Raw genomic sequence first — 27,889 nt, 5'->3', positions numbered from 1 at the left:
TCTAGATACTGGTCTCAAGTGCCATTGCCTCATGGAACCCATGCATTCCAGGCTGCCTGCCCGTTCTGTGCCACAGCTCTTAGTGGAGACCAAGGTTACATCAAACTCATCTTCCAAGAAGCCATTGATTAGACCATGTCAATCATTGGACATTGGCCTGAACTGCTTCTACTCAAAGCTTATAAACTATTGTACATGTTGAATCTGTGGATGATTTGATATGGGTCATAGCCTAAGTCATCCTCACTACTCTTGACCCGTTGGTCTGGTCATCACTGACCACTGGGCCAGGCGCATGACTGGTCATTGCTTGAGCACTGGTTCAGGAGCATAACTGGTCATAGCTGTCCACTTGCCCAGGAGTATTACTGATCATCACTGATCACTTGACGAGGAGCGCAGCTGGTCATCGCTCACCACTTGACCAGGAGCATTACTGCAATGATCATCACTGACCACTGGACCAGGAGTGCAACTGGTCATCACTGACCACTGGACCAGGAACATTACTGGTCATCACTGAAGACTGGACCAGATTAATAGACTGAACATTGATCCATAGACTTCATGAACTATTAACATTGATGTTTTGGGCTCTGTGTGTGCATATTGTTAGTTGTCTGTGTTTTTTTTCATCACTGCCTATTGAGAAGATTTGTGATTATTTTCGCCGGAACAACCTTCCTTGCACCTTATGGACAAGTACACAACAGAATCGCTTAAAGGGAATGACTTATTATAATTGTATTATGTTGCATCGCATCAATGTGTTGATACACTTCCAAGCCTGCCATCTGTGAAACCTCTTACAGTGAATTAAGCAAAGTTTGTCCAAATAGTCTTTAAAAGGCAATTAGGGGGCAGTTATAATGTTAAGACCTTTGTCAGGAGTATGGATTTTTTAGCAATTAAACACTTGCATAGATTGAAGTATATTACTTTACCTCTTGTCCTACTAGAGTTGATCCTAAAAAAGGACCGAGCTATGTTGGAGATTTAATGGACAGAGGGGGGGGGGGGTGCATTATCCCTCCCCCTTTCTGTTGGCTGTTGTCTTCTTTTGTTTTTACTTCTTCTTTTTTTCAAAGAAAATCATTAGAATGTATGTATTCAGCAACCAAAATCTACCCTTATTCAATTAAGGCAGCCAATCAGTATGAAAAATAATCACTTTATGATCTCAGCCTTCCATTGAGTTGGTACACACTTCACAAAATGAGTCATTTTATTTTTTTACATGACATGGTGTCATGACAAGTCATGTGGCTTCGGGGATGGTATACAAATACATAGCAAATTTAGTCTCATAAGTTTGTGAGTCTTCAAAGAGAAAAGACTTAAAATCTTGCTGCCTTATCTCTGTGTGTTTCATAAAAATGGCCCAAAATGTTGCGGGGGCCATCATGCCCCCCCCCCCCCCTGCACCCCAGTCCTTATAGAGTCAAGAGTAAAATCTGTAATGCTTTGAGTCAATTTCATACAGTGATCTGATAAGACAATTTACGTGTTATTTAAATCGTAGTTATGTTTTGTTAGAACATTTCTTTCAGATAGACATTATGATAAGATCTTTATTCTGAGAGAAGGAAACTTGGAGATGATATGGTTGAAATTTGGGGGGACTGTCTGGGTTCTACAAAGACATTTTAGAGAAAGCTTTCTTGCCAAAAACAAATGATGGCAGGCACTGTGTTTGAAAGATGAAAATTTCAATACCCTACTCTCCAATGAGAGGTGTGTTTTTTTTTAACCTTTTATGGAATTAAAGGATCCTCTAACAGTTTTTGCCAAAAACAAATGATGGCAGGCACTGTGTTTGAAAGATGAAAATTTCAATACCCTACTCTCCAATGAGAGGTGTGTTTTTTTTAAACCTTTTATGGAATTAAAGGATCCTCTAACAGTATTCAGTATACTCTGGATTAAACTAATCATATGACCATCATTATTGCATGCTCAATTTGGATGAACCTCATCACAAAAAAAAATATATATATATCAAGTCCCTAGAGATGCAATTAAAATCAGTATACAATTCTAGACATAGCTGCTCTATACATATCAGTGCCTGCTTCTTTTGTTTCTTGATATTTTAACTGTTTCACATGTGTAACGTGTAGCAATTGTTTGTTGTAACAGGAGTGTTAGATATTCCTTTGAGGGCCTACTAATCCATATTATTTATTTATTCACAGTTAGTCGTCTGTTGAATTTGAATGTAATTAGTTCACTCTATAGAGGACACACTCATTTTGAACAGTTGATCTTTATAAGGGTCACCCTACATTAGAGTCCTCTGTTTTTTACATAGTAAATTAAAAGAATAACAGAATTTGGGAAGAACATGGAACTTACAGAATCTCATGGAATGCACAATTTTCCAGGCAAATGAAACGGAAAACTTGGTTCTTTACCATACATGTGATTAATATCTTTCAACATGTAGTTTGCATGTATTCTTGAGGTTATGTAGCAAATATGATAAATGAGTCATTCTTAACCAATCACTACTGAATGCTCTAATTCCCATGACTTTGTAGTTTGTAGAGGGACTACCCCATTCCCATATCCAAGGGGTTAATTGATTTGGTGTTAACACTCTATTATACTCTTGACATAGTTTCTTTGTCCTCATGAATGATATATTTAGTTCAAACTTGTCTGTGCCTTGTGCTCACAAGAAGAAAGGCTTGGAATTCATCATATTTGTTGCAAAGAAGCATTCTTTTTTTATTTAGGTGTGAAAGTGACCAAATATTTGTGTGCCTTGTCTGTCTCATTCTGGCAAATGAGTTGCTTGATTTTTCTGCTGATTAGTCCAAGCTATAAACATTTGAATTGATTTTAGGTGTCATGGTAGTCAGTTAGTTCAACATATCCATGGTTTAGTTCATATTCATAAAGTGACTCATTTAATTGTTTGTAAAACAAAGAAAGAAGATAATCTACAAATATTGACCCAAAGGTCAATAAGAACTTGAATTTAAATGAACTTATTTCTTCTCAATTGAGCAATTTATAAGAAGTCAACATTTCACCCTAACAACTTTAATAATATAACAGACATTTATTGATAAGCATTCTGATTTTATAAGAGAAATATATATTGCCATGTCTTGAAAGACATGACTTGACATATGTTCATGAATTAATTGCTGTGGTTTTGTCATTCTGTCCAGAAATGTAGGTATTAACATATATTAGAAAATCTGAAATGGATCTACCAGTGGGTGTATTGCAGATGATATGATGTGATAAGGGGTTTGATAAGGAGTTTTCATGAAGTGATTTATCTGTTATAAGCTATTGATATGCTTACATTTGATTGGCTAAGATCAAATTTGTAGGAGAAAAATGTCTAATAAGGTATTTGATGAAATGCCCCTCAGGAGGCAACCGAAGTAGCTTTCATTGACGTGTGCTCTTTTAGCCCTTTTCATGATGTAAATACCATAGATATGTCAATGTATTATCAATCGGTTCAGCATTGTAGTCCATATTGCCTCAAGTTTGCAAACAAAATTTCTACTTTTGATTTAGATTTAGATTTTTAAATCAGCTCTGAGTTGATGATGATAATGCATTTTCCTCTATCATAAAAAGTATTTCATTCATTATGATATTTGTTTAGAAAAAAATTATTCAAAATAAAATTTATTGACCAAAATAGAATAGATGAATAAATAGGAAAGAACCAGAATTAAGTTTATTGCGCAATGAGACACCTTACAAAGATCAGACTAACATTAGTTATCAAATAATTGAAAACTTTTCATCGGCAAACATTCCACAATGATAAATGTGATGACCGACCGCAATTGCAGCACTAGGCTTGATACTTCACAAATACAGAAAAGGCTTTTTGGAAGCTCAAAAATTGGAACAAAACAGATAGGGTACATGCAACTCCCCCTGATTCACAATGCCATAACAGTTAAACAAAACACGATTGTGCAAAATTCTGAAGTTATTCAATGATAGTCATTAGAATTATCTCATTTATTGTTTATGATATTCATAAAAAAGGAAGGAGTTACTCCTTTTACTGTTAAGTTTCGTTTCTGCAAAGGTAGCAATCACATTTAAAAGAATGAAAATAGATTAATATGCAACATATGGATTTTACAGTGTGTAATTGCTGACCTATTGATTTTAATACAATATTAGATTATTACTTTACAGATACCATTCCACTGTATTTATTCAGTTTGAATAATTATTTTGGTTATATACTGAGTTGTGAAATTTGATTATTTCAAATTACTGTTGATTTTGCAGAACAGTGTTCCTGACTATATGTACTTTAGACTTTCATTTGTCTTAGAGAATTCAGTGACTTTCACTCATTCAGAAACTCATCATTGATGTAATGTCATTCTAATTCTTCCTTATTGATTGATACTGAATGCACACAAATGCTGAATAAACAAAGAAAACTTCTTTTTTTTTCAGATGAAAAGATTTAAAACTCATTCGAAAGTTCACTGGTCATTACAACTCCATGAATAATGTAAATAATAGTGTATTGGAATTTGGGAGTGTAAATAAAAAGGTTTTTTTTTTCATTAGTGAGTCAATTTTGTCAAGAAGAACTGTGAATAAGTACATGTATTTATGTACAAATCATTATATTGCTAACTCTATGGAGAATATTCTTATTTATTACAATGTACAATTAACTTATTTGCTCTGATGAAAGAAATGAGAAATTTGAATTTCATTTTATGTGGAAATGTACTTTTATATCTTTCGTTCCATTTCAACTTGAACAGTGTATTAAGATGTCATGTATTGGAGTTATTATATATTTTCATTTTGGCAAAGTCTGGATGGAATTAATATGATATTGACTATCATAATGTATCTCAGTATTACACAATATTGCAGATTATTTTAGGTGGAATATATATTTTTACCAATTCTATTTATTTTGCAGAGAACATGCCTTTGTTATGATTCCTTGTAATATTTTTACTTGTGCAGATAGGTAGTTCCCACGAGTATGAGACGTGGCTTATTAGCCCCCCCCCCCCTCCCCGACTCATCAGTTTTATTTACAATGCACAGACAGACTGCAATATCTAGTAAATGATATGTACATGTATTTTGGTATTTAAAAAGTCAATTAGGTCATCATTATCCAGCCGTACTCCCCATGTATTTGCCCGCATATAGAAACCACACACTTAATCTCATTAGATTTGCATCTCATTGAAATACAACTAAAACTCTATTGGGACCAATATTTAACTGGTGAGTGTTTCATGAAGCAACTTGCACTGAGCCAATTGATGCAAGGATTTCAGTAGCTTATAACAAGCAGAGAAAAATCAGCATTTATTTTATGCAACACTCCTATCTATTTCCAGTGGAGGAATGATGGACAAGAGTTATTTCATTCAGTTTTAATATTGCTGGTACATTTCCATTGACATGAATTTATTTGAAGTAATCCTTTTTAAGCTGACGTGGTTAGGGTGAAATTACTGTATAATTTTTTTTCATTCTCACTGAAATGCATATGTTGCGAATTGAGTAAAGTTGTATTGGTGAGAATGAAGATGACTAAATCCTGCCAGAAACATAATGGCACAAATTCACAAAGGTGGTTTGGATTGGGTTGAAACCGTGGTTTATGCAGATTTTATGATCCACTTATTTTTACTTCATTCAAAGCGTATGCTGAGAATGTATCCAATAGTGAGTGCACACTTTATCAGGGCACTACTAAATTCCTGCTTGTTATTAGGTAACAGCATTAATGAGACCACTTTAATTAATGAGTCTATACAGTTTGTGTATGACAGTTGGCTCATTAATGCAGTATCAAAATGACGGACGTGAATTAGTGCCCTGTGATATAAGTGCATATTCATGATTGGAGCAAGCTTTGTCAGAAGATGTGCTGAAATAAGCATCATCAGTGCATGAAAGCTGCATGAGCAATTGTTTCAAACCACAGATTCAAAACCACTTTTGTGAATTTGAAAAAGAGTTTAAAAGAGGTTAAACGGAAAGCAGCATTTATACAGGCTCTTTTGAATTACAACATAAGGAAGAGAATATGTGCAATTGTTGTGCTGAAATGTGTCCTTGTATTTAAATTTCTACAAAATAACGGAAGAATGATGTCGCTTGCTTCCCAGAAATGCATTTTACATACTGGGGGTAATAGTTTGCATGTAAACTGGATTGAGCACATCTGTGTTATTACTCCAAGACATGAGGAGAGTCAGTGATAAACCACTTCTATAACAACCTTGCAAGTTTTCATTGTGAACTGCTCGTTGAAAAAAAAAGAAGAGAAGACAATCTTATCATCTTGAGTCGTATCCTAACAAAATCTATGCTGAAATAGGTACATGAAAATGTATTAGATGTGCATACTGTTTATGCAATGGTGATGTGAAAATAAAAGGTTGAATTAAAAAATGCTTTCCATTATTGTGAAGAGATAATAGAGAGCACGACTGCATTAATAGTGTACTGTATTTGTAAGATGTGGCACAATGTGAAAATAAAATGAAAACCTTTCCATTTTCAGAAAGTATCTCTTGTAGTATTTTATTTTCTTCTTCTTTGGATTGGTCAGTGAGAGAATACAAGTGGCAAGAGGTTTAACGAGGGTCATATTCTAATAAATGTTCATCCATACAAGAATGTATTTGGTACATCATTGCTACAAGGTAAAAACAATAGTGGTATTAATTCGACTATACCAAAGACCTTTATTGGTCATAAAGACTCAAACAGTTGTTTTTTTACTTCTCTGCATACCTCTTGGTAGCGTCTCCATTATCCATCTCTCCATTTTCACTTAATTTCTTTTTTGAAGAAGTTCTTATCTTTCATTCTTCCCTTTCTTCTTCTTGTGCCTGATTAAGATAAAACTTATTCCTTTTATAGGCCTATATTCTGAACTCGGGTTTAAGTTAAACCATGGTTTAAAGTTGTGGTTTAACTATGGATAGCCAATTGGGGGACAAATCTTTATTAGTACACATTCAATTTATTAATTATTGTACAAAATGCCTACTTTATAGCTTGTTGTACGCGAGCAAATGAGAGGCTGAATGTCAAACATTTGTACCATTGCACACAAAACGTACCGTCCAAAATGTACCGTTGCACGGCTTTAGTTGACGCCACAATACGATTTAATTCATTGCGCTCAGTTAAATGAAGGTGCAATACGCGTATAAGCCTGCTGGCTAAATGCGCAATGCTGCCCAAGGTCATGTGCGCTTGCGGGATTTTGCTTTTCGTTTTCAATTATTTTGCTCCCTTTTCATAGATTACTGCAGGGAAAAACTCTTGTTTTTTCATATTTTTGCTAGATTACGAGGCGTTGTACAACACAAATAGCGAATATTCTTATTCGTGCAATGGTGCGAGATTTTGCATTCGGTGAAAGAAAGAGACGCTCTATTCAACTCAGCTAACGCCTCGTTGAATAGAGCATCTTTCTTTCACCTCATGCGAAATCTCGCACCATCGCACTCCTGACTATTCGCTATTTGTATAATATGACACTCAAATAATTCATAACTGCTGGGAATGATAACTGAAGTATATTTCTTCATTATGAAAGCAAATGGAAATAAAACAGTAAACATATGAAATATTCAATGTAAATAGAATTTTTTAGTTTTTGACTCCCCATAATTTTAGCAGAGTTAGACCGTGGTCTAAGTTAAACCTGACTTCAGAATACGGGCCATAGAGTCTAACTTGTACATCAGGCCACATCGCGACCTTCACCCATCCACATTGTCAATACTAATAATACTGGTACATAGAATTTGTAAAGTGCTCTTTCCATCTTAATTAGATGCTCTAAGCGCTTCTGAGCAAATTAAGAGAAAGAAATGGCAGATATAGATTAATGTATTGTGACACCATTCCATGGACCTTGATAGGGAAGAGTCTATTGTACTTGTAAATTATTTATTTCTTGCGGGTTGAATATGATCTAAAATGATTATATAATTTGTATATACAAGATGAAAATAAAATAGAAAGTTACTAGTTTTGACTCTTTTTCTGTGTTAAAGTTGGACAGGAGACACAGCCAGTTCATATAGTTATGCTACAGATTGTGTTAGTTCGGATTATCAAGATGTAAAACCAACAAAAAGTATCTGACATGAAACTCGATTTAAACAACAAAATACAAAATTCCACACTGAACTTACTGCAGAGATTAATCTGATCCTTTCATAAGCAAAACCCACTGTCTGATGGAAGATAAATTACATCCATTATCACTATTTTCAAACACAAGAGCAGTAATGAACCGAAATACATCAGAAAGAACCACCAATAACACAAAACATGACAAGCTCTTTCATTATCAGGATTGCATTAGTGCATTTTATTTTAATTTTGTAAATTTGTTTTACATATATATAGACAAGTATATAATCTTAAAATATTATATTTATAATTGTACAGTTAACACAAAAGGGAGGGGGAAAATAGATAAATAAAAGGGGTATATAGGTAAAATATATTTAAAAAAAAAGAAAATAAATGCAAGAATAACCAATCAATGAATTATAAGAAATATGAGTTTGAAATAAAATGGCCTCATTGGCATTAACAAAAATAACAAAAATTGCAAACATATGTAAACATAACTATGATTTCTCAGGTTTGATCAATAAAACTAAATAATTTCCTCTTTTATGTGGTCTCCATTGCAGAGAGGAAGATTTCTTTACTCATATTAATACACTCATGGCATAATACTGCAATTTGTGGGACAGGATTTCTTCTTTTCACTCCATTTAATCTCATTTTTTTCTTTACAATTATGGGTAATAACATAGAGACGGGATATGAATTAAATATAAATCATAAAATGCTCTTCGTATTTGAATAAGACTGGTCTAAATGTGGTTTAACTATAGGTAGTCCAGGGGCGCGTTGCATAAAACTTTTTACCTGAGAAAACTCAGGTTGTTTTTACCGGAGTTTTTGCCCTCAGACTAACCTTAGTTTTCAGTTTTTACCAGAGTTTTCTCAGGTAAAAAATTTCTGTAGTTGGTGTTCTATTTATCAGCTCACTTTAGCACTCTTGATACAAATAATTGCAAACTAAAACGATAACAACTTCACTTCAGTCTTAAAGCATGAGAAGCTCAATAAACATTACAAACAAAGTGTTAAGTTTTGAAATTTGGCGACCCATAATTTTAGACCATGACCTTAGTAAAATTAGGCTTAGAAGTAAACAAAAAAAGGCAATATCTTTTCCAGGAAATTCCAGCTTTCCAAATTGATGAATGAATGAAAATTGAAAATAAAGACTGAAATGTTGATAAATTGCAAATATATAACATAAAATTTCACAGTTAACTCAAAGTTTGTTAAAAACAGATTTGCAGCTGCTAATTTTTCATATTATAAAGGATACCAGAGTACAATGGTAAAAAAAAAAGAAATATATCTTCGGTAAATGACTCTTCAACTGTTGTCAAGTACAACAAAACTATAAACCAATCCCTTTTCTCAGGAAAGGTTACACAGTTCTATTATTGTACTATCATAACATTTGTGCTAGTTTATACACTAAAGCAGCCCAAATCTACACATACATGTACCAGAGAGGTTGTCATGGCGTTAAGTGAAAACAAGTAAGCCATTCATAAACCAAAATTCTAAAAGAAGCTGAAGAATTTCCTTGGAAATAAATTTGATTTAGATCCTACTTTTTTTTTACAAAAAAAATGCAGTAAAAGCAAAGCTAAAAACAAATTCATGTGAACTCATACATGTTTTATCATAATGCCATTTACCATCTAAAAAGAAAGAAAAGATGAAAGAAAGAGGTTACTTTTCAGCACTTTCATAAACATTTATGGGTACCACACATAAATGCTATCATGTCTAAACCTGATCAACTCTGAGAGGTACAAACAGAAAATGTGTTCAACAAATGAATATGCAAAGAAATATTTGACACAAAACTATAAGCATGATATCACTTATTATTTTCTTATAAAGTTAAAATAAGCTTAATAATGCCATTTTCGATGCTCAGGCTGAGAAAAAGGAGATATGATTTTACAGGTATGGGTGTGAGAAGTGGCAAAAAGGTTCATGCATGTAACTAATAAACGAGTGAAGCAAAGAAAAGCAATACAGACTTGTCCCTACACACCCTCTCTTTATCATAATGGTAAAGAAGAAGAAAATAACTTTTAACAACACAGAAACCTACCACAACAAACAAAATCAAGATAAAACAAGCAATATGGAGATTTGGTGGCTTCCCACAAAAGAAGTTATTACAAAATGCAAGTGTTGTGCAATCCTTAATAGCCAAGGATGTTATTCCTGCATTATATAGTCCCTTCTTTCTCAGTCAGACCTTTATCTCCTAAAATCCACAACTTTCATGTTAATAGATGATGGCATGCAGGAAAAATAATAAACAAAAGAAATCCAAATCCAGCATCTTTCATTGCAGACTGCATCACACAACATGCTAATGAAACAGAAGAGATTACAGCAACATGATTCTGTAAGATTATGCCAAAGTTATAATATTGGCAAGTAATCATAAATATACAATGATGAACTGAAATCTAGATTTGGTAGGCTGAATTCAAGGGTTATACCCTCATATATAATGTTCCAATAGTCGTATATACATAGCATAATCTATGAAGTATTTACAAATGTTACAAAAGTACATACCAACACACTGTCTCTTCCCAAACCAGACTCACACTGTGTGTGTATAAAGCAAGCTACTCATGTTATTTCAGTGTATATGTTTTCAAAACAATAATATACCTTTTTCATAAAAGATACTAACTGCAAACAAATAAAATCATAATTTCACAAGACATGAATCTAAGACTTTAAGACATCTAGAAATTAAGGTATGGACTTCATACAGTCCTCTATTCCTCGAAAGGAAAAGTAAGTATATGTTCAAACGTAATAAAAAGAAAATATGAAGAAAGGTTTTACCAAGAGATATTGTCAAGCAGAAATTATACTTTTCTGTTACCTTTAATGCCCATATTGCAGACTAATAAGAAATTCATGATATATTAGTTTAGCAAGCTACCAATCAAATAAGTAATGTAGGTGGGGCAACATATTACTAATGAGGCAATATGGATAGAGCTATGAAAGGTGACATTTCAGTTTGAATTCCTCGAGAAATGTAAATCAAGGATTTTATGATATATGACTTTAAAAGAGCCATCAGACGTGATACACATTTAGGTGTTCTTTCAAGCACGCACAGGCAAGGCACGCTCATTTATGGATATGTAGCATAGAAAATTCCCTCACAATTTTCCAATCATTTTGCTCACAGACTCACAATTATTTTTGACTCAATATGACTCTCTGGACAGGGATCAGCAAAACACAAGTTCAACCTTTAAAAGCCATACTTCAAACCTGGTCTGTATAGTAGGTATGAATGCTACACAATTCATAACGACAGGTCTAACCAGAGAGAGAAGTCTCAATCACTTATCTACTTTATTTATCAAAAGAAGAATATATAACAAAATGTAAAAACAAATATCAATACAAAACATACTTGTAAATAATACAGCTAGATGACAGATTTTTAAGGTGTTAAAACCATTGGTTTCGCTCACGTTTGCACTCTTTTCAAATTACAATTCCCCACTTTAATCACACACATCACATTCCCATCAAAGGAATTTAAACTTGTTTCACCAATATCATACTTCATATCCGAAACAAGCAATACATAAATGTAAGCAAGGTTTAAGCATCCGTTATTTTTCCATTTGAGCATTTGACAGTATTCTCATTGGATATGAATATATATTGCATGAAACAAGGTCTGGGCGCTGTAACATAAAACTTAGTTATCGATAAGGAGACTGATTTCTACGATTGATCAATTGATTATTGTGCAAGATCAATCACAATATCAACACATCCATTAATTGCTAAGCTTTCTGTTAAAGGGCCCAGAATTTCCTACCTATTTCTCATTTTCATTTCAAGTCAGTCCCAATAATGATTTATTCCTATTATTAAACCATTTTTAGCATCCCCCAAAACCACATATATGAGAAGTAAAATAAAAGCAACATCAAACCAAACATATTGCTGTAATTCACTAAACTACATGTATGAGAGTAAAACTCACAAACAGAATTGTCCAATGATCTAACTAATAACTTCATACATTTTAAAAACTTTTAGTCATTTAACATCCCAAAAACCATAAAATTCCAATTCTGAATTGCAAGGCTTCAGATGCCTTCATTACATCCCCATTTTCTTTGGAAGGAAATGGAATAATGAAATGGTCAATGTCAATATCTTTAAAGTTATCAATTCACTAATATCATTATATTTGTAGGTCTATGTAAACTGATGTGAGATTACCACTTAACCTGCTAAGCAGGTATCTGTAAATCACCTATAAGTAACACAAAGCGGACAAACCTTTTGAGCAAGAATAGTTGATACATTAATCTAACTTTTGACTACGAACATTACTATAACCATGGGGAGGGGAGGGGATACAGATCTCTGCCAATATCATGACATTATTGGTCTTGGTTGGTAATGTTGTTCTGAGTTTTAACCCTAATAAGGCTGGGGGAGCTAGGAGCACCCCTCCCCCCATGATGTCTCGCATGATAAGTCCTAACCGCAAAATATTAAGCAAAACAATCTTGTGTTACTGTATCATACAGTAATAATCATGCTAATATAGATAACTTTATTTATTCAGTGTTTTTGTTTCATCATTATGCAGTGAGCACAGAGTGAAAGGACACTAAAATATAGGTTTTAACTCAACGACAGAATTTTATATTGTGAGGATTACCTCATAACGATTCCATAGGGGTGAAAGATTCATGTGTCTAGTACTTTGGTTATAGCAGTGATACAATTCTATTCCAAATTTATATTTACAATGAGTGGTTCAAGATCTTGTATCTGGACTATAAAGGTGGAAGAGAGTGATCACTCTGTCACGAATCTAGCCCAAACAGTTCTACAATAAGAGGACTAAGATCTTGTTCCTGGACCTTGACTGCCATGATCTCACTGAGGTGAAGGATGGACATGTCTCTAAGAGTGGTCAGTTTGGTGATGAGTTTGGTAAAAAGGAAAGGTTTATCTGCATGGAAGACCTTGGTGGCTGCCTGTAGAGCAAGGATCATCTCCAACTGCATCTCCTCCACCGTCTTTCTGTCCTTCAGGTCAGACCGATCTGAAAGTGATAATAATAAAACAATATTACTGATAATAATAATATCAAGCATTCTTATAATGGTTAATACAAATATACTTTTTTTTCATTATACTTGTACTTGTGGTTGAACTTCATAGAAGATTTTTGTTATAAAATGAGTTGAAAGACATCTAATATAACACTAAATACAGCAATATCTTAAATATTTGACCATAAAATGCCTATTAATTACTTAGTTTGATTATATCCATACTTCATATAGATGAGAGCAATGTGAATGCATAAAGTTGAATATTCTGAGGTTTATATTTCACAACTTATATCAAATGAACTATTGAGATCTTTGATTTCTTGGTAAGGGATGTATGCCATCAACAAAAGAAATATAGATATCTCTCTTCTGTTTGATTATTATACACAAACTTGAGCGCAGCTGACTCAACTTACCAGGCGAGAGTAAGGCAGCTGCGGTAAAAAGTGCATACTCTGCTGTAGTGAGTCCACAAGCTTTGGTGTCCCTCATGAACTCAAAGACTACCTCTGGCAGGGTTGAGAATCCCAACTGATACATCATATGCACATCAAACTTGTCTCCATTGGTAACATTCACCAAGCAATCTTTATCCAATGCATAAGAGTCTGCGCACCTTAACAGCAGTGCGTCCACGATGCTAGATTTGATGAGCACGGCTTGGTCGTCGCAAGAGAGGTTCGTAAATCCAGGAATGCTTTTGGCAAAGTGAATGGTTTGCTTGACCAGGACGGCAAACATGTCCATGGCTATGTGCAGCATTTCTTTGTTGACAGTGCGTTTGGCTTTGGTGGAAGATTTTTTGCCTGAACTCATCTTGCCGCTGGTCAGAAATGAGGTGACTCTTTGGAGGGACTGCAGGAATGGACTGGTCTTGACTTCATCCTCGCCGACATCAGTTGGCATATAGAAATTGTTTGAGGCAGGGGATGATGTCGGTGGGGATGAAAAGGACATCATTTGGGGTTCGTCCTCTCCTCTCAACAACGAGACAGCTGCACGTTTCACCATCTCTACAATAGTTTCTTTGTTTTGACTCGATGATGCCATGGCAGCTAACATGGCCAATGCTTCTGCTAATCCGCTGGAGGCAAGTTTAGCAACAGCTGCATTGTTCATTGTTTCATCTTGTGTGACACCTTGTCCTCCATTGTTCCCATTCTGATCCTGACTAGGACCCGATGGTATTGAAGTAGATGCTGAAGGCATATTCAGAGCAAGCTCCGCACTCAACGATGAAGCTGTATTTCCATTTGAGCTATTCAATATGGAGCCTGTGATGCTCCCAAGAATCGTGTCTGCAAGATTATCGTTAAGGGAGCCTCCTCCCATGCCGATTATCTGGCCCACAAGTTTAGCCAGACTGATCAATGTGTTGAGATCCTGTCCCTGCACAAGGGATCCAATCGATTCAATCACCCTCAAACCTTGCTCCGATGATGCTAACACGCTCAACGCCGATGCAGGGTCTTTGATCTGCCCACCGGTAGCTAAGGAAGTTAAGTTATAAATCACTTCAATGTTCTGCCCAGTGGCTGAGGAGAGAACAGCCAAGGGATCATTGTTTAATGGTGTAGCAACACCGTTTCTTCCATTAGCTTGGGCTGCAGGCTGTTGCTGAGCAGAGTTTGTGTTAGTATTTGACTCTTGTGCATCTAATCTGGCTTTCTTTGGTTTAGATTGGTCCATATCTTCCTCCTCTTCTCCTTGTGAAATGATGGGACTCTCACTTTCTCCTCCTTTGAATTTACTCCAATGTGTCATTCTGAATAAAGGAACATCTTTCTGCATAAATGAAAAAAATAAATAAGGAATCAACACTGATGTTCTGTCAATTCTAATCTCATTATTTCCAAAATGAGAGAATCAATTTGATTTTGCTCTATAAATAAGTTCAAATTCAAGAATCTATCCAACTGGATATTGACTTGAGAATTATTGATGCAATGTCATACTGAAACAACATGTAAAATATAAACAATATGTTGCATTTTTTTCTGATGAATTATATAATACATAGACATTAAACTCATCGAAGGAAAAGAAAATAGAGGTCTTCGAATGTGGTTCTATCGCAGAATGTGCCATATATTCTGAAAAGAAAGGAAATCAAATGATGATGTCCTGAAACTAATGGATCTCACACAGTAGGAACTATTAATATCAATAAATGAACATAAACTCTCATACTATGGCCATACCAGAAGACACCAATCTTTGCAAATAAAAATCATGGAGGAAAAAATTGAAGGCAGAAGAGGAAGGGAACGTAAAAGGAAAAGCTGGCTTGGAAATATTGAGATGACAAGCAGAAATATAAATGAATGCTGTGAGATAGCACTGGACAGAGAAAAATGGAAAACCATGACATCCAACCTCTTTAAAGAGAAAGAACAGTGGTTAGGTAAGGTATACAATTTCCAACGTGACACTTATTCTTCAGAATTTTAAGAAGAATGTTATGAACAAATATTCCTTACTGATAAATGCTTGAGGACTTCCGTTGAAGCATTATATCCTTTTTCCAATGTGATCATCAGTTGTTCCTGCGCCAGAGTAAGCTGAGGATACGTTGAACCAAAGGTCAGCAGCGTCTGTGTGGATGTTCCCGGAGTGTCCAAATCGATCGTCAACATCCCACTGTCACCGGCCATTTGCTGGGAAGGGTCTGAAAATGGTAGCATATCTTTGTCCATCTGAACAGCTGAAGGGATGGGGTTGGTGGACATGTTGGGGGTGACTGTTAATGAAGACCTATAGGCTGAAGGACTGCTGGAGCGTGAGCTTGAAGGGGTCGAACTCAGAGAAGTTTCAATTGGTAACTGCTGGGGTAGGATGGAAGATGATGCTGGGTTGGGTGGAGCTGCTGCCGGTGCTGGAGTGGGAGGGGCACCTGGAGTGGGAGGAGCAACCGTGGGAGAGGTCGCTGAATCTGCGTGTATGCCCGGCACCTTCTTCTTTCGCTTCACTCGTATGAGAGGTTTTCTCGTTTTCAGGCGACCTTTGTCCCAGACTCCTATCAGACAAAAAAAAAAGAGACAGATGTAATGCCACACTCCCTGTGATTAACTGCTTCATCATGAATCATTTAAAGTTTGAATACAGTTTTTATTTAAATTCATAGAAGTACAGTTGATTTTTCTCAAACATTATATTAAGTTAATCTATTATAATAAGTATGACATTTAGGTAGTGTACCTGCAAAATTTTGATCTGAATTTAATGACAAAGCTATTGATTGGGTAACTTATAAACCAAAAAAGAAAAAAGGAAACTGGAACAAAGCAGAGTTGGATTTCCCTTTCTTTTTTTGGACTTATACAAACTCATCTCCTAATGATATAATTTCTCAGGTGTAATTTTATTTGCTACCATTGTGGCCCTCCTAGAATATTTGTAAATATCTTAATGTCACTCACTTTCCACCTTCATGCCGCACTCTAAGCAACGCTTCATCCTACAGGCAGGACAGTGTCGTCTTGTGTACAAATCCATGTTGCAGTTGCCTCCTGAAGCACATGTGAACGTGGCTCCTGATCTGTTGCTACGTAGGAAGAAGCTCTTGCAACCTTCACAAGATAGTACATTGTAGTGTACGCCATTAGCCTTATCACCGCAGATCAAGCAGAGCCTTTCTTCACCCGATGAGGCGTTGGGTGGTGTGGCTGTTGTGCTGTTGCTTGGGATCACATTGGCCTTCAGATCTGCCGGGCTTTCAGATGTTGCCATTGTAATGGTTTCAATATTAGGTGTGGCAGAGGGGTCATGTGAAGAAATTACTACTCTTTCTTCACCAGCAAGAGCAGCAGCAGAATCCGGTGTTTGCACCTACATGTAGTAAACACAGAAATCAACCAACAATGAATTTGAGGTTTAAATGTCAATATCATGGGAAATCGCAAATAACAGCATGTAACACGAACAGCTTTAGGATCAGAGAACATTAGTTGTTCTGCTGACAAATTTGTACATCAATCACTGGAATGAGATAATACCAGAATCTGATTGAATCGGTCATCAGAATTCTAGAGTGCTGACATAGCTAAGTTTGGATATCCATTAAAGTGTAATGTAATTTGATTTCTTGTCACTACAAACCATACTTTCTTTTCTTTGAATACTTAAAAACAAATTCTTCTAGATCTACAGTCAATCATATCAATGTCGTAGGCAGAAGTCTGAGGCACATGTAATAACCTAATTTTATTGATTGTGTATTGAAAGAGAAATTGTATGACTGAGTAAAAGACTAAAGTCCAGTAAATCAAGCAACATAGACAGAGTTGTCACATTTAGCTACCGATAATAAGAGCAAGATATGACAGTTTAAAGGCTGAGTCCACCCCAACAAAACAATTGATTTTCTTCAAATCATCAAATCCTATAAAAAAAAATTATGACATTTTGCAGTTTAACTTAATAAAAAAAACAGTGATATACACAACAAAGACAAAACGCAAATGAGGGAGCCAATGATTTCACAGTCACTATTTTTGTATTAAAGTGAATTGTGACATATACTGTTTGAATGGTGCATGAACATGTAAAATTGCCAATGTTGTAATTTATTATGATTCGCCCAGAAGCTTATTTATTGTCAATTCTACAAAAATCAAAATATAAAAATGCAAAACAAATAGTCAGTGTGTGGTGTCATTGACTATTTGTTTTGCATTTTATGTTATGAAATATCAGATATTTCAATTTTATCACAAGTGTTGTAAAACTTGGCAAAAAATTACAATGTCAAATTTTATCTTTTTCTTATTTTGGATCTGATATTTATGAAATTTTCAGTTATGTTCATTATATATATATTTTTTCCTTAAATCTTGTTGTTAGGGTAGACTTAACATTTAAGTTAGAATAACAATGTTAACCCTAGCCTTTACCAACATCTCAAGATCGTCACTGGTGGTATCACATATGGTGTTGAGTGTTGCTGTTGGGGCAAATTTCATCAGCCACAACATCGAACTTGAAGTGAAACTAGCATTACAATTAAAATCACTCTGCGTTGAGCTTTTAGTAATATATTAAGTTTTTCTAGCCAATGTCCATGGGGGAGTTTCACAAAGTTTGACCGACGAAAAAATCATGCTTAAGTGCCAAAATACCCATAAAAATTTACACACGATTTCGTTGTTGATTACCACATGCCCAATTGGCATGATCTGACCAATGCGGTAGTGGGCTTATATGCCACAAGCAACTGGGAATTTAAAAGCGATTCTTAGTCCGACTACAATCTTTTCGAAACCACCCCCTGTTCATCATCTTGTGTTTTGCTATGAATACCAACACCACAGTAGGAGCTGAAATCAAGCATGTATGTTTACTCACCACGATCTGCATGATCGGATTGGCAATAGAGGAGTTCTGGTTCATCTCCGAGGCTACTAAGGCTGCCGCCTCCGCCATATCAGATACTGTGAGTACCTGGACAAATGTCACAGTCTTATCATTAAGCACTCCCTGGGGGGCCTCCATCTTCACACCGGTTGACAACTAGATCACAGGTAAGATCAAGAGGAACATTATTCCATCAAAGTAGAAATGTAGTTCAACCAAGTGGCGGCTGTAGTAATAGGTACAATATCTATTTCACAGTCAGCATTCATGCACAATGGATTGATCTTTCAAAGTACTGTTTCTAATCCGGCTAGATCAACCACTTGTACTATCAATTTGAAGGTAAAGCACTGTATGAAAAGAATTTCCTCCCTCATGTTATGTCATCTTAAGTTGACATCTTCCACTCACAGTTAGGCCCCAGGATATGTGATCATCACTAATTGATAGACCTGTGTGGTCAGAGTGGAAGGGGGGAGATGAGCGAACCAGACATGGAAGAAGCAAGTGTAGGAGGGTTGGGATGAGGGAGCAGGATGCAATGAATCGAGCAAAATGGAGGGAATGGATGAGGGTGGCCTCTGTGAGGGCAAGGTAAATCTGGGCACCCTCAGGTAGATGTGAGCAGACTAGGGGTGTGTTCAATGTCGATTTTCAAATTTAAACAGCAACATGAATCATGATTGAAAACTCAATTACAAAATACCGAACGCAAACACAATCAGCGGTGCACCGTTCAGTGTCGAAAATATAAAGGCGTTTATATGTTGATCGTCTTTAAATTTCCCACTTTCATTAGCGCAGCTTTAGTGCGCACTTGCGCACTTTGACCCATCACAAGAAAGGTCAGTTCTGGCACCTGTTTGTGTAGGCTTCCACTGCGAGAGCAAATTTAAAGATGTTTAAAAACTCAATCGTGTTCAACGTCACATTCTCGATGCTCAAGGTCGTAAAATTTGAGCTAATCACGTTTACAACCGCATCTTTTTTGACGTTTAAATTTTCCTCAGAATCATGATTTGAAAGAGATTTACTTTGACGGCCGGGAATGGAGGACATTGAACACAACCTTCGTTTCTCATTATATCCGCGTTTTTTAATCACGTTTTCAATCACGTTTCATGTTGCTGTTTTAAATTTGGAAACCGACATTGAACACATCCTCAGGTATATATTGCAAGCTTTTCCCTTCTCTGTGCTGGCAGACTATATCCCAATCACACTACAGTAGGTTGAATTTGTTGTATATGTTTTTAAGATAATGAACACGAGAAAAATCAAAATGCCCCCCCCCAAAAAAAAATCTTGTACACTCTTAATACAAAAGTGCAATATGCCCATCAGCCCCTATCTTAATGCATTGATAGACGAACTTACCTCACATTGATGAACACGGCTCCTTTACAAAATTCTTTGGTTAGATTTATCACTTTACTGCTACTCTCAGTGCATCAGGTCAAAGGTTATACACACACAGATAAATTTCTGACACGTAGACCTCCCAACTGAAAATCATAATAAAAGACACAAAATATAAAAGAATTTTACAACATACTATGTAATTCCTTGTTAGTTCTCTGAGTTTAGAACTACAAAATAATAAAGGATAATTCGAAATAAAACATAATTTTGGGTTCTACAAAAAAAAAGCCAACAATGGAAAAACAGTAAAATGTGAGTTTGGAACTATAAGAATTAAAATATAATTCCTCATTTGTTCTTTAAAAAAGAAAATGAATAAAATGTGGGTTTTTAAAAGTTTACAACAGAATTATTAACATCACTGTTGTTTCTAAAAAGAAACAAGCACAAGTACAATGCTTCATGCTTCAAAACTGTCCATTTATTTTTTGTGTTATACTGCTGGGAACACATTGTGGGATAAAACACTATTCAAGCAACAGAAATATTGGTTTGGAATAAAGGCATATATAAAGTTAAGAACAGTAAGTTTTCAAATTCAAAGACCTCAGACATCGAGAATTTGATTCCAATCTGACACCATTATGGTAACTTCAAAGTTCAAATTGTACCTGGGTAACGTTGGCATAGATATACATGTAAATGGCATTATGTTCATCATTCTCAATGTCTTGAACTTGAAATTTGAATGAAGTCTTCATGAAACAACATGGCAGTCTTTAGAACAAAAAAATCTGCACTGCATCATACAGTACATGAAGTTGATTAAAAGAAAACAAACAATAAGGAGGGTATAATTAACTATATAAACGGAGGCTGCTCTGCAGCATCTGCCTATATCATAGGCTATGAATACAAGTGTACATTTTTTGCTTTACATCGAAAATCAAAAGGAAGTCTGCATATTCTGGAAAGACTGGAATACAATTCATAAAGCTACATACATGTATGGATTGACCTCACTTGATGTACACGTGTTTTAAAACATGTATGTACTTGTATTATATACATCATGTATCACAATATTATTGCAAAAGGTGAGAATAGCTTTATATGTAGGATGGTGACACCCCTTATGTACATGTCTTCATGTAGAACGTAATACCCAATCATGGAGTATACATAGTTTTTTCAATTGTGTCTTTTAATGATCTTATTCCGCAAACACTTATATTGCCAGAACATTACTTTAAGAATTATGTTCTTGACACCTTATACAACTGTATATTGTAGCTCATACAATGAATTTGTGGAAGAATACATACCGGTACTGCTTTTTCTAGTATACATACAATGTAGCTAATTTGCTAGTTTAGGTTATCAGCTGCCTGGCACATAACCTACTCAACACATTCAATTGCATTCAACATCATGAATAACTGGCATAAGGCCAGGGTTACAGTCACAAAAAAGGCACTTTACATGTACAATAGAAAATGATGAGATAGCTACACGTCACGGAGAAGCCTACTCCAAAGTCACAGATAAACATCCAGTCAATGAGTAAATATTTATTATAATCAGATAAAACAGTTCGATCTGCTTTGACTTTTCAAGGTCATTGAAAAAGACAAGAACATTTCATCTCCAAACAAGGAATGATATAACAAAAAATACATGTACATATAGATTGGTAATATGTACTGATAAACATGCAGATTTCTATTCACAAAAGTCACAACAAACTTTGTCAAGAGGCATATATACTGTCAACAGAATTAGGACAATGAATCCTCTACATCATGGTTCAGAATTTTTTTTTTTTTTTTTGATGGAAAAAAGGCTTTTAAAAATATCATAAAATTCATCTTTGGGGAAAAGAAAAATTTTCAAGCAGTATTCCATACCTGTACATATATATTTTTTTCATTTTAAATCTTTTGCCTGCAGCTATTAAAGCACACAGTATAAAATTCACTGTTTACAAATTTGCATCTTGACATCTTAGTTCTAGATTTATAACATGTACAAGTACACCCTATTCCTAGAGTTTCGAAAATCATCTTGATATTAAAGTGATAAGGGGGGGGGGGTACTGCTTTTATATTCTTCACTTATTACTCTATATGTATTTCACTATTTCTTTGTTACAGATATAGGCCCTATAATGCAAGTATAGGCCTACATGTAATGAAATGCCATTGTACCAAGTCAAATATTTGCCCAAATCAAAGCAATTTTTGAGACAAGAATTATCAGACCATGCAAAACATGTGTTCTATAAAAGTTTCAAGTCAGTCAAGCACATATCTGTGGTGACTTACCGGTAGGCAGTTTACCTGCATGTATGTACTACACTAGCTTCATGATACAGTGTACTTGTAATTAGCACAGCAATAAAATCCAACATTATTTTAATCAATGACACATGAAACCAGTAACAATCTGTGCACAGGATACACTAAATGTAGTATAATGCATAATCACGTGCAGATGACTATTTCCTTTCTATTTTCATGCTACCAAGGAGAGAGAGAAAAAAAAAGGTTGTATTATCCACCATGACCTCTGGGGGTCAAAGCTAACCATTGTACAACAAAGCTGACTACATCAGGAAACCAGTAGGATCTGAGCCATTGTCAGAAATCTCGGGTTAAATACATGAAAAACTAATTTTCTTAGGAAAACACTCAAAATTTGAAAGGAAACCTCCACTCTACCATGTTGATAATATTCAAAGCATATGACAGACTTTCATGTTATTGAGCGACACATACTCTACAAGTGTTAAACTACGTTCAGTGAATGAAAGAGAGAAAGAGAGAGAGAGAGTTCAAGAGCCACTGCCATAACAAGGTGGGTGCCATAGTAGAAAAACACACGCACTATAATAAGGGATTTTTTTTTCATGATAGGGCAATGCATGCACTTTATACATTGTAAAGTGAAAGGGTATTAAAAGACACCCCCCCCCCCTTTCCCAGGAGAGAGAAAGACAGAGAAACGAATCAATTTTTTTTTAATTAATCAGAGATGAAATCTTGATGACTGCATGAGTAGTTGCAACAGGCAATAAGAAAGTAAAAAAAAAAAAAAATAAAGTATAATTATAGATAAAAATTTTATGTTTTTAAGTTCTGACATTATTCATTCATGTTCCCTGATCATTGTGAAATATGAAATTTAGGCTTAAAACACAGTACCAGTATACTCAACCGGTGCTGTCAATTTACATGACTATGATGACTCTGCAACTCAGAATTTGACCTGATTAGCAGTGTTCAAGCAGATTTTCTGCTATTTTAACCCATATTTTACTAGAAAGTCGAAAAGGGGCCTAAGCTTTCGATCCTAGCAGAATCTTCGTCGGAGGCAAAATGACCAAACTGAAAAATACTAATTACACTTAACAGATAATTGGCCTCAATGAAGCACCCCTCTTTGCATCCCAAACACTTTTCGCGAGACTACCCCTATTTGTATTGAAGTCAAAACTGAAAATTGCATGAGTCTAGGACCAAGGGAAAAAAAATTGTCAATTTGGAGTACAATCTCAAAGTTTTTCTTTTTTTTCTTTTAAACGCATAAGCCCAAGTTACGTACATATCATGTTCATAAACATGCAATAAAAAGACAAATTTTGAATGATCATGCTTTATACACAAAGTATAAAAACCAAAATGCTGAAAATCGCTAACAAAGATGTACATGTGCATTCTTTATATTTTGATGGTAAATAATTAACAGGGATCTCAGGTATTCACAATGTTGCAATTAAAGGAAATTGTAGATGTCCTGCATCGCCACTAAAACTGTGCATTATTTGTTTGATATTTCATAAATTTGTACCAGAAAGCATGCATGGGAGGATAGGATTCACAGCTTTAGAGTTCTGCATTGTGAATAATCATGGGACAAAATTCATACACTAATAACTTTCCTCTCTACATGTTAGATGCCAACTAATGATTCCAACTCTCATGCTGTGAGTCATGCTGGACTCATGGTACCCTTATATTTATAACACAAATATTAGCTCCACTTGTGAAATAGGCCTAACCTTCATATTGAAGGAAATGAGGAAACAGACCCTGTCACTCAGGAAGGTGAAAGGCTAGAAAACAGGACTTCATCTAGGCAAACTGATATAGAATTGTGCATGATTCCTCTTCCTCTTTTTATACTCATAATATTAATTTTTCTCAAATAAATTATTCATGAAAAGTCTGGTTGGACATTTGCATGTAGCCTGTTGAAAGCTTGCATTGACCTACGGTCATCAGCCCTGTGGTTATTCGACAAGGCGGTCTTTCGAGCAGAGACCCAATCAAAGACATAAAAAGGGGGAAGCTCAAGACAAAGAGAAGTGGAAGGAGGGAGTATCATATGGCGCGTGAGTCGGTAACCCTTCATAAAAGTGAAAATGCCTACTAAAATAAATAATGAAAAATGACTGTCATACATGTACATTCATTAATGAAATGCTTGATACTTGATACGAGATGTACAGGAATATGGATGGTCTTAATAGAATGGAAACATAATTGTTCTGTAACAGATTAAATAAAGTCTAGACTCAGCCTGGGTCAAGAACTTCCTTAGCAGACGGTCTCAGCAAGTGATTATTAACGGCAAGGCCTCACCATTGGTGCCTGCATTATCTGGCGTACCACAAGGGACCGCCACTGGCCCACTTTGTTTCCTCCTCTACATCAATAATCTACCGAAGAACCTATCCTGCACACAAGGTTGTTTGCTGATAAATGTATATTGTATACGCCCACGGACAGCAGACCAGCAGTCAAGTGTGCTCCAGAGTGATTAAAAGCTGCTTGAGAAATGGCAGGACTTGTGGCTGATGAATTTTAACCCAAGCAAATGCTGTACGATGACCATTGGGAGAAGAAACCCACCTCACCACAAATACACACATCCCTTACTTGGGACTCCATCATTTGAACACCCTGAAATGGAACCTACATACCAAAAATGTCTGCAACAAGGCATAGAGGGTACAGAATGTGATCAGACGAAATCTTTGGGGATTTACCAAGGAGGTCAAATCCACAGCATACAAATCCTTGGTAAGGCCCATCCTAGAATACACCATTGCAGCATGGGATCCAGCACTCAAGTAAAACATCAACTCACTCGAACGGATTCAAAGACAAGCAGCGAGATTCTGCACAAACAACTATAAAAGAGAAGATGGTATTGTAACAGGCCGGGGCCCTGAAGGATTTAGGCTGGGCCACACTCAAAACCAGAAGAACCAATCGGGTGCTTTGCATGATGTTCAAGATGGTAAATAGACTAGTCTCAATATCTATTCAGGACTATGTCCAACTGAATGAGAGATCTACAAGACACAACCCAACAAAGCTCAAACAGATCTGTCACAAAGCTAGTGCCTTCCAGGTGGGTGTTTCATACAGCTGTTCGTAAGATAAGAACGACTTTAAGAACGACTGGTGATCCTTTCTTTTGGTAAATAGTATACACCATAGGCGATGGTTTAGCGCGTAAGAAAGGATCTCCAGTCGTTCTTAAAGTCGCTCTTAACTTTAAACTTACGAACAGCTTTACGAAACGGCCCCCAGGACTCTTTCTTTGTATCAACCATATTCGACTGGAAATAAAATCCCTGCAGATATGGTAAATTCATTATCTTTGGACTCCTTCAAAAATAAATTAAATATCAATTAATACTTTGAGCCACTCCACAGTCAACACGTAGCGTGCTCTTCAAGTTAGCATGATGTGTCAATCCTGGTATTTTGCTGACTCAACAATACAGATAGATACAGATACAGAATTATGATCTTAATATTATTACATTTGATAGTTTTATTCGGTACACATACACACAAGCAATGACAAACATACATATATTAAATAACATCAAATAAGAAGTTGGATCATAGTATTACTTTAGGATGAGAATTTAAACTGTTGAAATCCATGAACATTCTACATTGATGGACAAAGGGAAAAGTTTGTTGGATTGATTCAAGGATGTTTACTTTATAAAAGACCTGATTTATGGCAACCTCAAACAAGCTCCTTACAAATCACAATTTCAAAGAGCTTTGTTGATTTCTTCAGACACATATAAGAAACTATATAAACAGCACTCAAGGCAGTTCAGAAGCTCCCCCTCTCCGTCTCTCTCTCTCTGTAAATTGGGTGAAAGTGAAATATGATAATATATCAAAGCTACAATACACTTTCCAAATTGAACTTCACTGGTATTTTGAAAATATGCTTATTTTCTGTTCAATTATAAAGATTTGTCCAAAGAAGGTTTAAAATGAGCTAGTGAGGTGCACTCTCCATGATCAGAAATTCCAATCCATGACCACTCCCCTTCCAAAAAAAAAACTATAAAAAAAAATGTTAATCCTGTTAATTAATGCCTTACATGTACATGTAACTCTCCAAACTGTTAATCCTGTTGAGAGATACACTGTAATAGCTCCAGAAAGTAACTTATCAGTGAAGTAAAATTTTCCCATGTACCAGTTAATCTCCCGTCTAGCTGTCAGTGCATTACAGGCTTATGCAAAGATGTAGTAGCATGTACCGACAGCCGCTAGAGAAGATTATCTACAGGTATAATTAGAATCAGACCATTTCTACAATTGTATACTCAAGCAGATAACACCAAGGTACAAACTTAAAGTCCACTGGCAAATCTTTATTTAAAACCTTGATTTATGAGTTACATATAAATAGGTTGGTAGAGTCCTCAGTATTCTGTCTTAGTTAATGAAAAATCCAGAAAAATGTCAGTAACCTGTCTTCCAACAACCTTGGAGTACTTGAGATATATCTAAAGGTCAATCTTTTCCAGGTCCATGATCAGTTCAAGATCTCACTATATTAAGCAACACTATTCAATTAAATCTAACTACATGTATACACAACAAAAAAAGTAAGTCCCCCCTTAAACAAACATCAATAATTTCTGAACCAATGCGAGTTTTTAATATATTTTTACATAAGCTACCCTCCGATTTAATGTTATGGACGTATTTTACGTGATGCTTCAGTGAGCACCGTCAGAAGGCAAAAATGTCACTTTTCAAAAGTCACAAGCGAAATATCATGACTTTGATTCCATTTTATTGGAACTAATTCCACCTTTTCATCATGAAAAATAGTCAGAAGGCTTGTAAAAGGTACTTTCTAAAAGACGATAGAACTTTTTGGGCTAAATTCACGGTTGAATAAACACAAGTCCAAACTTGCTATAATTTGATTATTTACACATTTCTATCAATAAAATGATAATATATGATGACAGTTATTTTTGGGAAGAGTATCTTCAACAATATTCATCGTTTCACGGTTCAATGAACATTTATTGAAAACAAAAAATAAGATTTTCAAATATCATAGGCAAGTATTGTTTAATTTTGGTAACTGGAAATGATATTTTCTCAACTTTTTCGTTATGTTCATAACCAATTAACATGCTTCAATGATTCAAAGGCGTTTACTTAAACATTCACGCTTGAATGAACACATGGAATGTGATTAGCTCTTTTTTACGATATTGGAAAAAATGCAATTTGTAACTATGGATATCTGTCACAAACCTCCTTGCATAGTTCATTTGATTTGATTTTTATCAGGGGTGTGAGTGGTCACAAATAAAAAGGTCTGAAAAAAGCTGAAGTGTTGAAAAAGTCTGAAATAGAAAGAGCTCCAATACTTTTTGTACAGAGGAAGGCCAAAAATAAGCTGAAATTAAGCTGAAAATCAAAACAAAAAAATCTGAAATCAGATAAAAATCTGAACTCTCACACCCCTGTTTTATGAAAATCCTGATGTTTAATGCATCAGTGAGCACACAATATTCGAAAAATATGCAAATGAGAAGAAAGTTCAAGGCCTTGGCCCCACTCTGTGCCGTATTGAATTGT

The 27,889-nt window shown here is 35.4% G+C and overlaps 2 protein-coding genes across 12 annotated transcripts in view; one reads left to right on the top strand and one right to left on the bottom strand.

Annotated features, from left to right (window-relative positions):
* The window catches only part of LOC129264574 (E3 ubiquitin-protein ligase pellino homolog 1-like), a 56,134-nt gene extending 49,584 nt beyond the window's left edge, over positions 1–6,550 (top strand). For 6 of the 11 annotated variants that reach the window (XM_064102467.1, XM_064102466.1, XM_054902472.2 and 3 more), the window contains one exon: positions 6–6,550. In XM_064102467.1, the coding sequence (XP_063958537.1) occupies positions 6–132 (127 nt within the window). In that variant the 3' untranslated portion in view covers positions 133–6,550. The remainder of the gene's footprint in view (positions 1–5) is intronic. The other 5 variants (XR_010294175.1, XR_010294174.1, XR_010294176.1 and 2 more) reach the window with 3 other exon arrangements.
* A 1,802-nt stretch (positions 6,551–8,352) lies between these two features.
* Positions 8,353–26,524, bottom strand: LOC129264575 (uncharacterized). Its single transcript, XM_064102465.1, has 7 exons — positions 26,383–26,524; positions 19,977–20,104; positions 18,591–18,755; positions 16,667–17,075; positions 15,728–16,263; positions 13,664–15,032; positions 8,353–13,234 (listed from the first exon to the last, which is right to left on the bottom strand). Exons 3-7 carry the CDS (start codon positions 18,735–18,737, stop codon positions 12,993–12,995), a joined length of 2,703 nt encoding a protein of 900 aa, XP_063958535.1. The 5' UTR covers positions 18,738–18,755; positions 19,977–20,104; positions 26,383–26,524; the 3' UTR covers positions 8,353–12,992.
* Positions 26,525–27,889: the final 1,365 nt, after the last annotated feature.

Source organism: Lytechinus pictus, chromosome 7 (assembly GCF_037042905.1).
Source record: "Lytechinus pictus isolate F3 Inbred chromosome 7, Lp3.0, whole genome shotgun sequence".
NCBI lineage: Eukaryota > Metazoa > Echinodermata > Echinoidea > Temnopleuroida > Toxopneustidae > Lytechinus > Lytechinus pictus.
Note: the sequence above shows the minus strand (reverse complement) of the source record. Positions and strands in the feature narration are given on the sequence as shown.

Bases quoted from the DNA above. Each gene is read 5' to 3' on its own strand.
- LOC129264575 (XM_064102465.1), bottom strand. From the start codon at position 18,737: ATGGAGGCCCCCCAGGGAGTGCTTAATGATAAGACTGTGACATTTGTC. The intron at 17,076-18,590 runs GTGAGTAAACAT...TACTACATGTAG, and splicing joins ATCCGATCATGCAGATCGTG to GTGCAAACACCGGATTCTGC. The intron at 16,264-16,666 runs GTGAGTGACATT...TTTGTCTGATAG, and splicing joins GTGCGGCATGAAGGTGGAAA to GAGTCTGGGACAAAGGTCGC.